This window comes from Tursiops truncatus, chromosome 14 (assembly GCF_011762595.2).
Source record: "Tursiops truncatus isolate mTurTru1 chromosome 14, mTurTru1.mat.Y, whole genome shotgun sequence".
In the NCBI taxonomy this organism is placed as follows: Eukaryota; Metazoa; Chordata; class Mammalia; order Artiodactyla; family Delphinidae; genus Tursiops; species Tursiops truncatus.
The window spans coordinates 62,403,085-62,420,279 of NC_047047.1; the positions used below are offsets into that span (position 1 = coordinate 62,403,085).

Consider the following 17,195-nt stretch of genomic DNA (forward strand, 5'->3'; position numbering starts at 1 on the left):
TCTTGACATTACTAAAACATTCCAGCAAAACTGTATTTATAGTTTAAAAAACCCACCATCTCAGAAGAGATCACAAAAGGAAGAGAAATAGATAACCCTTGTGTGTTTGGATTTTAATAATTCATTTTAATACTTCATATAGTACTTAGTTATTAACAAATGGCTTTTATGTATATAATTTTTAAAAAAGGATAAAACTCTGTGAGGTAAATATAACCTTTGTTTTATAGGCGAGAAAATTGAAACTCATAGATGTTGAATGATATGCCCAAGCTTACATAGCCGGAAAATAGCAGACCAGAACCCTGGTCATTCCAGTTTAAAGTATTACAAAAAGTTTGGAAAATAAAGGAAAAAACTAAAATTTCTATTAATTCTAATAATTATCTTTTTACATCTTCTTTCCTTCCCTCCCTCCACAGACTGTGATCACTGGAGTATCTTTTTTTTCACTTGACATTGTACAACACGCATCTATCATGACTACCTAACCTTCATATAGATGACTTAATGACTATACAATATTATATGTGAATTATTCCAGTCAAAATAATACTGCGGGGAAGGTGCTACTCTATAGACCCAAAGACAAATAAGAGAAAGTCAGTTACTTCACCAGTCCTGTCACTGGCCAGCCAGGTTTTTGATTTTTGGTTTGTTTTTTTCCATTACAAGTAGAGCTAAAATGAAAAGTCCTTTCTTTATGGCTCATGAGTTGCAGGGGTGGTCAGTGAAGGAAGAGCAACCCTTCCCTCCAGAAACACTCTCTTTCCCGTCATAGTGTTTTTGAATTACTGTCTGTACATTTAATTCTGCACCATCACCTTTCTATATTTAATCATTGAGAAGAAAATGTGTGTGGATGAAAATATTGTTATATTTTATTCCCTACTGCTTGCAAAGATAATTATCTCGCACAGAACAAGTGTACCCTATTGAGGAAGAGCAAAAGCTTTCTTAGAAGCATAGATTTCTTAGAAGCATAGATAAAATCAACCGGGATTGAGCAAGATAGTAACACAGTCTATGTGTCATTTTATTTGGGTCTCAAAGGACCATTTAGTCTCCTGCTTCCCTCAAAATACAACCATGCTTTATCCACATGGCATAAACTAAAATGGTGATCTGGAAGTTGATGATCTATCTGGAAAAGCATCAGCTCTCCATTTCACTATGTGCCATGATGACACAGCCTCAATCAAATTTTAAACAAACACAATCAAAGCCACTCTCTAGGCCAAATTCTGGGGGGAAAAAAGCAAAAAACACCTAAGAATTCCAAGTGGAAGGAAGTCTTTGTAGATCCTGAGGGGCCTTTAAGTTGCTTTCAATTTAGAGAAGTGTCAAAATACGTTTCTCCAAGGGCCAAGAAAGAAGAATTATGCAACTTAATGAGATGTTGCCATATTAAACCCTGGGCTGACGGTTCTGAGTTTTAGGCAATTCCCAGCCAATGTGCTCATCATTTTGGATCCTTCACCCTACCCATGGCGTCTCCGGGTTGGAAAGCACATTAGAGGCCATGTAGCTCCAACAGTCATCACCCACATCCTAATTCCACTGATAAGGCAGGCTCGGAAAGAGCATGGAAGCTTCCAGAAACAGCACGGCGCCAAAATGTTTGGTTATTTCTTCCTCACTCCCAGAGTGTTTGGCCCAAACCTGTGTAGGTACAGGTCCCTGAGAGAAGCCCTCCGTCCCGACACAGTGTCACTTACCTGCCGAGGCCCGGGAGCGGCACTGCCCAGTCATCGGGCTGTACTCCTGGTTTTCATCAACGCACACACACAGGAAGGACCCTTCTACATTTTCACAGAAGGCTTCACCACACACGCCACTGAGCAGCTCACATTCGTTCACATCTGGAAAAGGGAGCACAGATCAAGTCAGACGTGTTCCTCACTCCTGACAGCTCTTTGTTTTACCAGCTGTGCCAAGACTAGTGGTGTCTGCTGGAAACAAGGTGACCCCCTGGGAGCAATCAAACCCTTCAGCTATTTGGGGGAAGGGGCTCCCAGAGGCAGGGCTGAAAGCTTTGGTTTGTGTGAAAGGACCATGAAAACACAAAGCAAAGTTTCCAAACTCCAATCCTGGCTTTAAGGAACAACTCGGAATTGTACTGCAAGCATCGTATGTACACTTTGTTTAATTTTCTCTTCCCTGACTTTCTGACATAATGAGGTCTTAAATAATATGACACTTCTCTCTCAGTTCTTAATTCAAGGAAAACTAGCAGCAGTGGCACGTCAGAAACTGCAGAATTCTTTAAGTGCATGTTTAGAAATTGTTTTAAATCTACTCAAATGTCTAAAACTATAGTTTCCTAGCAGCCAAAATGTCCATAACTTAACAACCAGAATTCAGGTTGTGTATCCCTTTGAGAAATGAAGGAACAACCCCTGTAAGTAGTTACTGGGCTACATTAATCATTCATGGGAAACAAACTGGTCCAGTAACTCCTCAGTGATTTCACGATGCCTTTAAAAATTCTGTTTGGTGTTCCACAGTGTCATTTCTATTTTGCCAGATATTTTTCTTTTGTACTTAAATATACTTAATTAAAACACTAAAAACTCACAGATAAGTCCATTTTATTTAAGTACATAGCCATAAAGAAAGGCTAATTTTATGTTTGCCCTTGCCCAATACTACTTTTTACCCATTCTCCTCTGAAGAAATTTTATTAATGAGTGTCCAGTTAAACAAAGTACCTGACTTGGCATCTGAAATGCTCATGTATTTTATGCATTAAATGTGATTAAACATCTACAAACATCAGTTTTCATGAGCACACTCTGAGATGGTTTATACAAAGTTAAAAATTTGAGCAATTATCCAAATCATTCAGGAAAAAAAATACTATTTTCACCTGCTATTCCCAGTTAATTGGACAAAAAGTTTATGTCTCTTGACTTATTTGGATAATTACCTCGGTTTTCCATTTCACTTTGTATATAAACAGATATAAATCCAATGAGCTGAGTTTTGCTTATGAAAAGATACTATGACAAAGTAAAGCAGACAGTTGGTATATTTAATCAACCTGGACAGTCATAACTTAGACCAGAAAAATTGACTTTAGAAATTTGCCAGTTTGCATTTATCAATTTTAGGTAACTGTCAAATGGAATTTTCTACTTTCTAACTTGTAATATTTCCAAGGCTATTGAAATCTCTCCTACCAGACTGTACATTCAATCAAAAAATATTTTCTAGTTTATTTCTATGGGTCAGACTGGGGAGACAATGATGATGAGCCAGGCAGGCCCAACTCCTGCCTGCAGGGAGCTTACTGTCGAGTCAGAGAAATTAATCAGATAATCATACAGGCCAGGAGAAGTGCTGGGAATGAAAAGTACAGAGCACGATGACAGCATGCAACAGTGGACCTTAAGTGCAGGGGTGGGTTAGGGAAGTGACATAGGAGCCAAGCTCTACCTGAAGGATGCGTAGATAAGAAGGCTGGGCAGCCAGGGTCCAAAGCAGAGGGAAAAGTGTGGCCAAAGGCTACAACCCCAGAGGGCTGATTCATCTCTTAAACTCTATAGAACACCCAGAGTGGTGAGGTACATATAAGAGGTGTTCAGTTCATACTTTTCAAAGAGAGAAGAAACAGACAAATATAACGATATTTGTTGGGTTCATTAACAGAACAAATATTCCTTCTATAAGGGTGGTATTTTATGGGTCAAAATGAAGCATCAACATGGGTTCGGTGTACTCCTCTGACTGGTTAGAAATGAACATTAACCAGGGGCCCAGGAGCTATGTGGAGTCAGTGGTTTGACATCTGATACCCCATTAGGTAACAGTTAACATTTACTGAGCACCTACAAAAGGCCAAACATTAGGCCCAGCAAGGAGAGAGAGAGACACAAAATTCTCAATCACAAGGAGCTTATTGCCTTGGAAAAGGCAGCTGCAGGCAGTACATACATGATTAAATTCTTGCAAAAAAGGTTGTAAGTACTATAATAGAATTTGTTCAAGGTTTTCCAGAAGCAGAAGGGATCACAGCTCAGCTGGAGTGAGAAGTAGAGCAGGGATGGTATCTGGGAGGAGATGACATCTAACTTCCAGCTTTAGGAACGCATGGGATGGATCTAGGTTCAGGGAAGGGGAGGCCAGGAGGATATTCCCAAAAGAAGGAGCAAACAACAGCCTAATAACTTCCCAGTTACGTGAACACCCATAAGCAGTTTTATGCTGCAGGAACGTAAATGGGGAGGAAGCAGGTGGTGAGGCTGAGAAGGTTAAGTGGGGGGCCAGACCACATAACCTATTAAGTCAAAATATTTAGTGAATAGCAGATGGTTTTTACCACTTGTTTTTTAGTGCAAAGGAGACTACAGCAGGAATTGGAACAAGTGTTAACGACAGTGTTAGCTTAAAGGCGGTTACTATTCAAGTGCTTTTATTGTTCAATTTCTAGATTTTGTTTTTCCAGTTTAATCTGGATGGGAAATGAATTGGTGCTTTAATTGCAAATTTCCAAACTAAAAAGTTAACTGACTCCTCGTCAAGTGTCATCTGCCATGTAACGACCAGAGGTTTCCTCCTTAATTAAGAATAAAGAAAAAGCCTCGTTATCGGTGAAGTTATGAAAAGAATACCCTCCTTCCCATTTAACTGCTCTAACTGCAAACGTTTCATAATGAATTTCACTTAAAGAAATCATGGCTGATCAGAACATGAACTATAAAGTATCTTCTTTTATGTGAGCATGTGCTGGACCATATTCTAGGACATCTGATGATATTCAAGATTCCTTCCAGCTCCGACAATCCCAGAACAGATTGAAGAAATATGCTTGCACAATCCAAAGCATCATTTTACGGGTGTCATTCCTGGAAACAGAAACTCTTGCCAACACTTTTCCTTAAATGCACTTGCCTAAGGGAGGTGCATTTTGAAGACAGACAAGCTCCACCACACACCAGACTCTATTTCCTGTGCAGGAGGGACTGAAGCGTTCCGCATACCCAGCTAAGAGTTTAAACAGATGCTCTTTTTAATATACATATAAACCCAAAGTTATGCTTCTCTATTTCTGAATGTCCCTAACCATTTCAGAAGCCACAGGATCTTTTTGCACATCTCCAAACCGTACGACAAGATCAAATTATGATGCAATTCTGCCCAATTATCTTGCTTCCATCTCTCCTGTGGTTGATGACTTTGATTTCTTTTCGATAGAGAGATATGAAACATGTCGGGAGAAAAAACTCTAAAAACTCACCCACACACCCTTGCCCATCCTGTGGGGCCTGAAAGCCTTGATAACAGAGGCAGCGGAAGGAGCCAGCTGTATTGTCACAAAACCCGTGACTGTCACAAACAGTGTTGTTTACACATTCATCAATATCTGCAAAAAAGACATTGACCATGAGACACAAAACATAGACAGACAAACACCAGCTATTAATGGACAGAGGTGCTCAACACACCCCGATTAGTATGAGATGATCATGTTTATACAGAATGAACTTCTAAAACATTTTACATATACATAAAATGTTTTGATGAACATATCTCATTAGACAAAATATTGGGTTCTATGAGAAAGAAAACATTTACTTTTCCTCAGGAAATGTTTTCAAACTGAAATGACTGCTGCAGTTGCCACGGTCAGTGTTTTCTAAATGTTTTTAACTCTTTATTTCCAAGGAGAGGAGATCCCTACAGCGGAAATATGTGAAAGTATTGTCACCTTTTGTGATTGCTGTAAATGCTAATAGTTCTATCTGGCGAATTGGGAGCTGAAAGCATTGGCCTGCCTGGGCAAAAGTTTATTGAACCCTAGAGATAAGCTTGGTCAAGTCTAAACAGCATTCCCATGAAGGGGGCTGGGAATGGGGGGTGGGATTAGGGGGAGAGGGGGAGGGGGAGAGGGAGAATTTGATCTGATAAGTTCAGCGGTGTAGCCAGCCAGTCCCAGTTATTCTAGAAAAAAGACTTTATTCACAAGAAACACTTTCCTGTCACCAAGTTATAGCCGCTCAGGTCCTAAATGTCAGTGCTGCTCCAACTGACTAGCCAGTGGCCAACTTGTGAATTCACTTTGTTCTCTATAAACTTGATGATAGTAGTCATGTGCTTTCTATCCCGTTAAAAAAAATGTTCTCATAAAAGTGAGGTCTCGGGCTTCCCTGGTGGTGCAGTGGTTGAGAGTCCGCTGCCGATGCAGGGGACACGGGTTTGTGCCCCGGTCCAGGAAGATCCCACATGCCACGGAGCGGCTGGGCCCGTGCGCCATGGCCACTGAGCTTGCGCATCCGGAGCCTGTGCTCCGCAATGGGAGAGGCCACAATAGTGAGAGGCCCGCGTACCGCAGGAAAAAAAAAAAAAAAAAAAAAAAAAGTGATGTCTCAGTGGTGAAGTTACAAATGGACTTTTCAATACAGTTCTTCCTTACCCTCACAGCTACTCACTTTCCTCTCCATTCTCCCACCCCCATCGCTCCCGTTCTCCTTGTTTATGGCCACACTGCACGTTCCACCCTCCAGGCTCCCTGTCCTCTCTGCCTCTGGACTACACAGGCCCCAAACACAAGTTTTTGGAGAAACAACCAAGAGAAAACGCAATTATGGCATCCAAATACATGTGAAGAAGATTTCACGTTTATGTTCAAATAAAGAAATAACAAACGATAAAGAAAATGACAAGTTAAATTGCACTCGACAGAATTTAGTTGGGTGGAGTTCATACTAATAAAGTTGAGTTTTCTCTTTCTAAAATTTTAAACACCAAGTCAAAAATTTTTCAAGAAGATAAAGAAGATGCATGCAATGATATTCAGCAGCTCTCTCACTTCTCTTCCTAATTGTCCAACACTATCAAGCATAACTTCAGAGACTGTCTCACTTCTGAATTGTAAAATATGAGTGACTACAAACTTTTCTTAATTTTCTCAACTCAAAACTGTGTCCGGGGCCCCTTCTCCATCCTTACCAGTCTCTTCTTCCTATAGTCCCACCTGCTCATCCTTCTTCTGCATCTTCGATTATTCCTCCCTGGCTCCTTCCCTCACTGCCTTCAAACATGTTAAAATCTCTTGGAAAAGCTTTCATTTTACCATGATGTCACCAACCGTGTTTTTCCATTCCTTCTATCATTGCAAAACATATCAAAAGAACTATCTACGTGCATTGCTTTTATCTCCTAATATACTTCAACAGTAAAAAGGAAAATACTAATAACATTAATAGTAGTACATTTCTAGAATTACTATGATAATTTACAAAATAACATGTATAAAGTGCTTAGAACATTGCCTGGCATGTAAGGTAGGAAGAGTACATGTTACCTACTATTATTACTATTATAATTATTACTCGTCCTCCTCTTACTCCTCCCTTAATGACCTACAATCTGTCTTTCTAACTCTTTATCCCATGAAACCCCTTTGAGAAAAAACACCAAAGGCCAACCTATCGTTAAGTTCAATGATCATTTCCCAGTCAATCATCATCACCCTAGACCTCTATGTCTGGTCAACATCTTCTCCTTGAACTCCCTTTTCACGACCCCAGGCAGAGTATTATTCTCGTTCTACCTTTAAACACTCTGGCTCACTCTCATCCTTTTCCAGCCTGAAGGTGGTATCTGCCAGGGCTCAGCCCTCCCTGGGATCTGCTTCATCCTCAGCACTCCCTTCTTCTCTGTTCTCCACCCTTTCCACGCTCTCCAGACTCCACAGGGCACAAATCCCCAGAACTTTGTCTCCAGTCAGGATCCTTCTTATTCTTGATCATTTCATCTTCTATTATCATCTCAAACTTACCAAGCCTAAAACCACATTCACTGTCTTCCTACTAAACCCGACTTGCTGACCTTCGTGAGCAATCCCTCTCACCTCTATCCTTCCTTTTTTGCCTCTTCATCTGACCTCAACTTCAATGGAAAAACTCAATGAAATTATTTCACATCTTAAAAAAATGGATCTCCCTTGCAGCATCCAACACAAAGACACTCAATAAATCTGCCCTGATGGATTTTCAACGTCAGCATCAGGCTGGGATCACAACTGATTGACTAATCACAACCATGAGAAGGGTAACTGCACTGTGTCATCAAATCACTTCACACAGGCCACTGCTAATTTTAGACTTCCTGAAATGGGCACTTGTTGAAGACATTACGTTATTCACTGAACCACGGGATTTAAGGGCTGGAAAGAAACTCAGAAGGGATTTAATTACCACTTACGTACTGACGGTCTCCCAGTCTCTCTCAAGGGCTGGCCCTCTGTCCTTTAGAACCATTTGTCTAATATCTATTGGACATGTTCATAGTAAGTGAACTTACTCACCATTTCTCCTGTATTCCCTTCTCCCGAGAACCCAACGCGTCACCCCAGCCATGGACCTTAGTGTCAATCCTTCCCTCTCTCCTACTCCTCATGCCTCCCCAATCATACCCTCTTATCTTTTCTGATATTCCTCATACTCCTATTTGGTTTATCTCTGGTCTTGTCTGCCTCCCTCTAATCCATTCTCCACCAAACTGCAAACCTGCCAGGGACATTCCCTCGCTCTGAATATTCCACCTCTTCACGGCTAGAGAATACCAACCACTCTCCTTGGCACAGCCCAGAGCCCTGAGCACCCTTCCTCGTCTGGCATCTGGCTACATGTCTGGCCATGGTTCTTAGCCAACCTCCTTCCTAATTTATGCTCCAGTCCTATGAGGATATGCAGTAGAGTTCTTTGAAAACCCTGGAGTCTTTAATTTCTCACTGATTTTGTGCACATCTCTTCCTCCACTAGAAATTCTCCCCTCTGTCTGCTTTGCTCAGAAACTCTCCCTGGCCCTTGGTCAGCCCAAGAGACACCTCCTGTGTGGTCCCTCCTGTGTGGCAGATTTCAGGGACCCTTCTTTGTACTCCCAGAGTGTGTTTGGGGACATTACCGTGCTTATCAGGGCTACTTTTGGGGGTGGGGAACCTTCAACTAAACCTCACCAGCAGCTTATTCCCTACGAAATGGGACAGTGGACAGCAGAGGAGGAGGAAGGGAAAGCAGTGCCTGGAAACCTGGTGGCTTTTCAGTCCAGATTCTGGAAGTAAAAGCTCTTGCTTTCCTTTTTATGAACTCTGTGCACTTACAGATGACGATTTCTTGTAAATGACTGCCAGCTCAGGGACTGAATAACTGACCTTAAGGTGAACAAATCCTGAGCCAGTTATGAATTACTGGGTGTCCTGCAGTCTCAGACTTACTGTAATAGTGATTAACAGAGAAAGTTTAGATGAGCAATATTTTGGATTTCAACGAATAGGAAAAATAACATAAAATGCCTGGAGACTAGCTCTTCAACAACTAATATTTTATGAAAATGATATACTCTAACTTTCAGCAGGTTCATGTTTCAACAATGAGGTGAAGTAATAGATTAATAAGAGGGTGTTTGTTTCACTTCTCTAATGACATATTTAAAAAAAATCATTTCATTAGAATTTTTTTTGATGACATGAGCTCTCAGAGATTTTTTTCCATTGTTAGTCCTGTCTATAAATAGATTTATAAGAACTGCTACAACTAATATTAACTCTAAGAATAAAGCTAAATGTTAAGAGAATTTATTATTATGCTAGAATAAAAGCCCGATCAAGATGCAAACTTCATTAAATGGATGAGTAAAAGCTACCCCATTTTTGCTGAAGTTGAATTTTGAATATGAAACTAAATTTTGAATGATTCATATATCACAGATTTTCTTTTTGCTTAATTAAGGATGACTCTGTTAAATTACTAAAAGGATTTTGCTTGGGCATCTGTAAAAGCCATGCATGATATTATCTATCACCAGTCATACTGTCCACCAGGTAAGTGATACAGGAGTAACTGTCCAGACATCTCTCAGCTGACAACCCAGATGAATTTGATACACTACTGTAAAAATTGATTTCTCATGCAAGTTTTTGTTAGTTATATTTTACTAAGCAAGGCAGATATAAACATTACCATTTCAATGGAAATGAATTCAAGAAAAAATTACACAGACCAAGGAAAGCAGATCACTGATGTGAATTTTCCAATAACAAGGTAACCTAAATGTCAGAAAGAGAAATACAGCATAGTCCTGGATGAACGGAACTGCCAGGGGCTCATTTTTAAAGGAGCAATGTTGTCAATGACCAACAGGCCCACACTTTGAGGGTCTTAACCACTGTCCTACTTGGTAGATCAACTTTCCTTGTCTGTATGCTTTTTACTTAGTCCATTTTCTCAATGGACCAAAAGTTTTTCAGAGCCAGCTGACTGTTATTAGGGATTCTACATATAACAGCAGAACTCCAACCTTGTACCATGTCCTTCGATTCTCACTTAGGTAAAGTGAACTATGAAATAACATGAAAGTATGGAGAGGAAACATGATTTTCTAAAAGGAGCTGGGGTCAGGTAAACTTTATTTACTAACCAAGAAATTACAACTGTGTTCAAAGACCTCAAACAATGAAATTCATAAAAAAAAACCTCAATGATTCCATTAGATGTTCTGTGTTATATGCAGAAAAGTCCATGTGCATGGGGAAAAGGGGTATTTGGGTATATTTTGTCACATAAATGGTGTGGTTTTCTTCTTTTCAGATATGCTCTTCAGTTTTTTGTTTTGTTTTGAATTAACAAGAGTCTTTCTCACTTTCTTAACATCTACCTTTGTTTTCTTGCTTTTCCTTTTCCTTATTCTGAGCAAGACATATCCATCTATTCAAGGAAGGAGCTCTCTGACGAGCCTTCCTTCTGCTGCCAGGGCTCTCTAGAGAGGTGCATGATGGGAACGGGGTGTCATTTTTGATAAGGCATGACTCATAGGAAAATCCCCACAGCTCTTGGATGGTTGGGAAGAAAAAGCCTTCCTGTCATCAAAGCATTTTTATTTTTATTTATTTTTTTAAAAAGATTTTTTGGATGCGGACCATTTTTAAAGTCTTTATTGAATTTGTTACAATATTGCTTCTGTTTTATGTTTTGGTTTTTTGGCTGCAAGGCATGTGGGATCCTAGTTCCCCAACCAGGGATTGAACCTGCACCCCCTGCATTGGAAGGCAAAGTCTTAACCACTGAACCACCAGGGAAGTCCCCATCAAAGCATTTTTAGATGGATGATAAGGTTTATCTTAATTCAAAGGGACTTTGAAGATTATCCAGTTCCATCTCTTCATTTTAAGAACCAGAAGACTGAGGCCTAGAGAGGAGAAGTAACTTGCCTCAAGGTTACCCAGTCAACCAGTGGTACAACTGGCAAAGGAGCAGAGCTTAATGAAGGAACAATCTTCAGAATCTAAGTTTGTGGCTGTATCCACCACATCTTCTCGCCTCCCACCATGGTTATAAAACTGAGAGGATGAACAGAACTAACCCAATTGTGAGCCCATCAAGTACACTGGAGTGTGTACACTATGAAGGTGCAAGTCAGAACACATACTCCTAGACTTACCACTTACTGACTTACAGTTAATCAAGTAACCTCCTCTTGTCCTTCAACAAGGCCTTGACATCAAGTATCATCATACCTGAAATCTAAAGATCTGAGGTTTTGTAGGTCCTGAAGACGCTATTTTTCTAGGAGACCCTTGCAAAGAAAGACCCATCAAGCACCAGGGATGTGTAACCCACGGAATGTCCCAGGACCATGTCCAGCATTGGTGCTCTTTGGATCTCTCCATGAGAAGAAATGACCCACTGTTTCAGCCCAAGTCTTCCTGACCAACTGGAATTGTTTAAATGTTTGGCACTAGACTCTTAGGAGAATAGAGCCAAAGAAAGGGGGCTTACACTGGAAGGTATGTAGGGTTCCTGCTTCAGGAGAAATGCATCCCTCAGACTCTTTACTGAATGGAACAGAAGCAGACCAGGAGACGGTAAATCCCAGCCAAGAAGTGGGACTGAACAGTGTTAAACCAGCTGAATATCTGCCCAAAGGAATTTTTAAATGGCATGGCTATGGGCCCAAAAGAGATTAAGGTCTCTCTCACAGCATAGGAGAGAAGCCAGGATTAAACGGAAGATGAGCACAGGCCTAAAGAAAAAAAATAAAATTTAGCCAATAGGAAATTAAAAACTGGATTTGGAGACGGTCCAGACAACACAATAGGATATGGAAAGAGCCTTTTAGAAAAGGTCCACTGAGGTCTGGCAACGTCAACAAGGCTGAAGAATATGGGCCTTGTTATGGAAAATAACTTTGTTCTGGGAAATAGGGATGAGCCAGAAAACAGCAGAAGACGACATCCTTGTGCAGAGTTTGACTTCCATGCTGTTGCCTGACAGAGAAGAAGTTGGGGAGAAAACCTGTGGACCTTGATGGTCACAAGTATGTTTTGAAAGCCAGTGGCCTAAGATCAGCAACGAGAAATGACAGATGTATAGCAAGTTATTTCAAATCCAACTTTCTAGCCCCAAATTCTGGAAAACAAGGCTGGCCAATGAGAGATCAATTTTTTTCTTTTTCCAGCCTTGAAACTCACTACTTTAAAAGAGGTTTACTTGAATTATTCTTTAAAAATTACCCAGAGCAGCCTCCCAAATGATATCTGGGAATAGCTAGACGTTCCCGAGAAACAAAACTTAAACTCTGCTCTGATTTTAATCAGTCATTACATGAATAACATATATTCACCAGCCACAGTTAAAGATAACCTAGTGGAAAACCACCCTAAAATCACAATCATCATAATCCCAAACCTATCCAAAGACACGGGACTCATCCTTGGTCACCTCCCCACATACAAGCATCGCACTCCTCTGATTTTCTCTCTTGTTCTATCTCCAACCTCTCCCCTCTTCTCCAACCTTACTGGAGGCCTCCTCATCTCTCATCGGAATTCCTGCAATGACGTTCTACCGGGTTTTGTGCTCTCAGCCACTCACTGCCGCTCCAAACCCATCCTCCACAATGAGAGGATGATTAACCTATTGAAATAGTCCAACCAAATAATTCTTTGCTTAAAGCCTCTTCAGTTTTTCTCCAGGGATAACAGTATCAAGGCCCATGCCATGTGCCTTCTGGAGCTCATCCATACTCGCTTCTCAAATTATTTGCTTTCCTAGCTGGCCCCTCTGCCTGTGCATCTTCTACTGCCCTTTCCCTGTCTACTGGATCATTCCACCAGGATCAAACACTTCCTGCTATCATCTTAAAAACAACAAAGAGCCTCAGGGCACAAAATCTCTTCAGCTAGAACCATATTTCTCACCCCCTTTTTAACAGTCAAGGTTCCAGACTTGCCTACATGTTCTGTGTCTACTCCATTAGTTCTCATTTGCTCCTGGGTGGCTCTCATATATAGTACTCCACCAAAACGGCTCTTGATAAGGTCATCATTTTGTAAAATCCAAAGGACTCTTCTTGATTGTCATGTTAATAGATCTCTCAGTGGTGTTTAACACACTTGACAACTCTCCTCTTCTTAAAGCAGGCTCTTCCCTTAGATTCCATGGTCCTATATGCTCCAGGGTTTTCTCTTAATCCTCTAGCCACATTCCACAGTCCTTCTCTTTTACTTGATCCCTAGATGTGTTTTTCAGGGCTTAGTCCTAGGCCTTCTTTTCTTCTCATTGCATGGTCTCTCTTGATGGCCTCATCCATTCTAATAGCTTCAAACACCATCTATATCTGGGGACTTGCAGTTTGTATCTCCAGCATAGACTTCTCTTTCAAACACCAGATCTAACTTGATCCAATTGCTTGACTGTCACACCCACATGGACATCTCAAAGGCAACTCTAGTTCAATACACCCAAATCGTACTTTTGATGTTAAAATTTTTTTTGCTTAATTTTTCACCATGTCAGCAAATAGTGCCACCAAATATCTAATTGTTACATTCAGAACCAGGGATCTATCTTCAGTATCCCTTTTCCTCCTTACCCTACAACCAAACCAGCACTATGTTCTAATCCAGTACCAGGTTCTCTCTCCAAACCATTTCTTGAGTCATTCGTTTCTCTCCATAATACTGTTACTACTCTAGTCTGAGCTACCAATATGCTTGGTCTGAACAACATCTGAGAAGACACCCTGAGTTTTCTCTTGCCCCTCTAATCCCATTTTCAAATGTCCCCGGGGCAATATACACTTTAAAAACATAGAGTATTGAATAACATCAAACCTAAGCGTTTACTTTATATACCATCAAAAGAGAAAGAAAAAAGGCTCTGCAAATTCAAGTATTTCATACTGCTTATTTTTAGACAAATCACATCAACTGGAAGAAGCATCCCAATATTATTAAAGTATGAAAAAATATGCATCTTAGAAATGATGAAATATAGTATATCACTGTCCTGCTTAAAATCTATCAGTCTATTTCAATTATTCTTAGAATGATATTCAAACCCTTAATGTCTCCTGTGAGGCTTTGTACATTCCATCCCCAACTCTCCAGTCCATCCCCCGCTGTGTCTCCCTCCCTCTAAGTACCAGGCATTGGTCTTTTTCACCTCCCTGAATGCACCTAGTACTTTCCTACCTCAGTGCCTTTGCCCTTCCTACAACTCCACCTGGGAACGCTCCACACCACCTCACTCTTCCATGGGGAGCTCACTCCTCAGGGCTCAGCTCAAATGCCATTTCTTAAGAGACCCTTCAGGTGAAATAAGTGAGCTTTCCCTCCTCTTTCCTCTCATTGACTCTGTTCTTTCCCTTGCAGCAGCATAATGATCTGTGGTCATATGCTTTTTGAAACGTTTACTTGTGTATTTACTGCTTGCGCCCTGCAAGTGCAGTTCCTAGAAGGCGGAGATCATGTCTGTTTTGCTAATCACTGTATGTCCATAGCCTTGAACAAAGTCTGGCACATAATAGGTGTGTAATGGCAACATTAAACATAATACTGTTGAATACAAAAGCAAGCAAGCCTTCCACAAGCCAGCCTTTGCCTACCTCTTTAGCTATATCTTATGTATCACTTTTTCCCCCATCACACATGTTCAACTGAAACTAATTTAATTGCTATGTCCCAAAATCCATGCCGTATTTCATGTCTCCAAATATTTGCTAGTGGCATCTATTATGCCAGGACACCCTCCCCCCATCCCTTCCCCACAGATCTCAGGTCATATTTTTCACCTAGATAATGTTCCTCTGCCCTCCAAGCTCTTCTAGACTCAGCTGGAGCTTCTTAGAAGATTTTTTGACCCAACCTTGTGCTGAAAATGTGTCTACTCACACAGGCTCTTCCTGACCCTCACTAAACACTTATGAAGATCTTAGAACGATGGTATATCACATCATCACCAAAACACAAGGCTGAGCACTCACAGCCACAGCATGGGAGGAAGAACTACTGAAGCAATGGAGCTGAGCTAGAAAAACAGCTGGTAACCTAGCCATTTCCCAGTCCATCCGAAAGCAACAGTCAAGTTAAAGCTGTGCTGCAGACAGTTTAAAAAGTAGAATTTATAATGCAGGAACATGTATTTGAAATTTTCAAATTCCAATTTAAAACGCTCTTCTAGAATGAAGAGAAAAGGACAAACTGATGGGCAAGAAAACATTCATTTTTATATCCCAGATGTATGAAAGAGTTAAATACAAAAAAAAAACTCACAAAAATACTATAAGAAATATAAATATACAATTGTTCACAACAGAACAGGGAAAATGGCCAAGTATAAAGTAATGAAAGAAATAACAGCACTATAAAATTAAAAGGCAAGTTAAAGAATGGGGAAAGCATTTGTAAAATATTGATCAGTGATTATTATCCTTAGTACACATAAATCAGTTAGAAAAACTTTACCTCAGGTAGGTAAAAAAAAAATCTCACAGAAGAAAGGAGATAAATATAAAAGAGGTTAACCTAATATAAAATGCAAATTAAATATTATTTTCTTCTTATCAAATTAACAGAAAAATATGAACATGAGTTTCTTTTTGGAGAGAATGTTAGGAGGTCTAGGAGGTCTAGACTAGGAGGTCTCATTGGGTTCTGGTGGAAGCAGAAATTGGTACATTTCTGGAAAGCAAGGAGCTCACATATGTTGTTAAGACCCATAAAGCTGCTAATATCCTTTGATCTTATAATTAAATGTCTTAGAATCTACTCTAGGGACATGATCATTGATGAAAAGAAATGTTTATATACAAGTTTCTTCATAAAACATTTTTAACGGCAACAACAACATAGGACAGAGTCTATCTCCATAATTAGGAGCATATCTTTAAAAACGTATGGTACAATCATAATTCTAAGTGAAAAAGTAAAGATAAAAGCATATGATCTTATTAAAACACTTAAATACTGAAAACTTAAAAAAGAAATAGACCAAATAGCAACTGGTTGGTTGATAAATGATTTTTTTTTCACTTCTTAACATTTTCTATTTTTCAGATTGAGGACATATTACTCTTAAAATCAGAAAAATTATTTGTTTGCAGTCAACTATTTGAAGATATGAAAGTAAAAAATTATTCTACTTGGGTATATACCTAAGTATATTCTGCACTCTAACAGCAATGAATGAAACTGTACAAAAGTGGAATAGACGTTCATAAATATTCTAAAATATACTGAAAAACTTGTAACATTTAAATAATTCTTCAAATTGACAATTAAGAAAGCTGAATGTTTCACTTTAAAATAAACTGTTTTGCTTGAAATGATTTAAAAAAATTACTTAAGAGAAATGCTGCTGATAATTATTAAGTTAGGAAATATTTTGTTAGGAAACCATAGCAATTTTCAACAATTACAGCTGCAACTGAAAACAATAAAGCAAACAAAAAAAATCCAAACAAAAAAACTTTAAGTGCTTTTTAATCTAACCAAGATTTTTTTTTTTCATACAAAGCTGTATTTGTTTAGTTTCAAAAACTCTGGAGACCCTGCCCAAAAGTACAATCTTCTGAACATGAATTCAGAGATTCTGCTGAATGAAAAATTAACACTTTGAACCTAATCCCTTCCTCAAACACAAATAGTACATTGCCAGTTGTAAATGTTTCTATCTGAAGATTGACTTTTCTACTGCTTACAGATAAGTATTGTATACAATTTCACTTTTTATTATGTGAAAATAGAATTTAGACCAAAACATTTTAGATCTCAAACTTAACTTTTGGTGCATTTTGTTTTCCTTTAATTCACTATTCAGTTAAAAAATCATAGGAAAACATTCTTTCCAAAATATATACAAAAAAACAAGTTAGGGGTGATGTAATCAAAAATACTCTAAAAGGCGGGGGTG

General features: G+C 39.4%; 1 protein-coding gene across 15 annotated transcripts in view; it reads right to left on the bottom strand.

Annotated features, from left to right (window-relative positions):
• The window catches only part of LTBP1 (latent transforming growth factor beta binding protein 1), a 424,762-nt gene that overhangs the window by 46,923 nt on the left and 360,644 nt on the right, over positions 1-17,195 (bottom strand). For 10 of the 15 annotated variants that reach the window (XM_033838748.2, XM_033838744.2, XM_033838747.2 and 7 more), the window contains 2 exons: positions 5,240-5,365; positions 1,719-1,862 (listed from right to left, as the gene is read on the bottom strand). In XM_033838748.2, coding sequence (XP_033694639.1) covers positions 1,719-1,862; positions 5,240-5,365 — 270 coding nt within the window. The remainder of the gene's footprint in view (positions 1-1,718; positions 1,863-5,239; positions 5,366-17,195) is intronic. The other 5 variants (XM_033838746.2, XM_073791452.1, XM_019943236.3 and 2 more) reach the window with 1 other exon arrangement.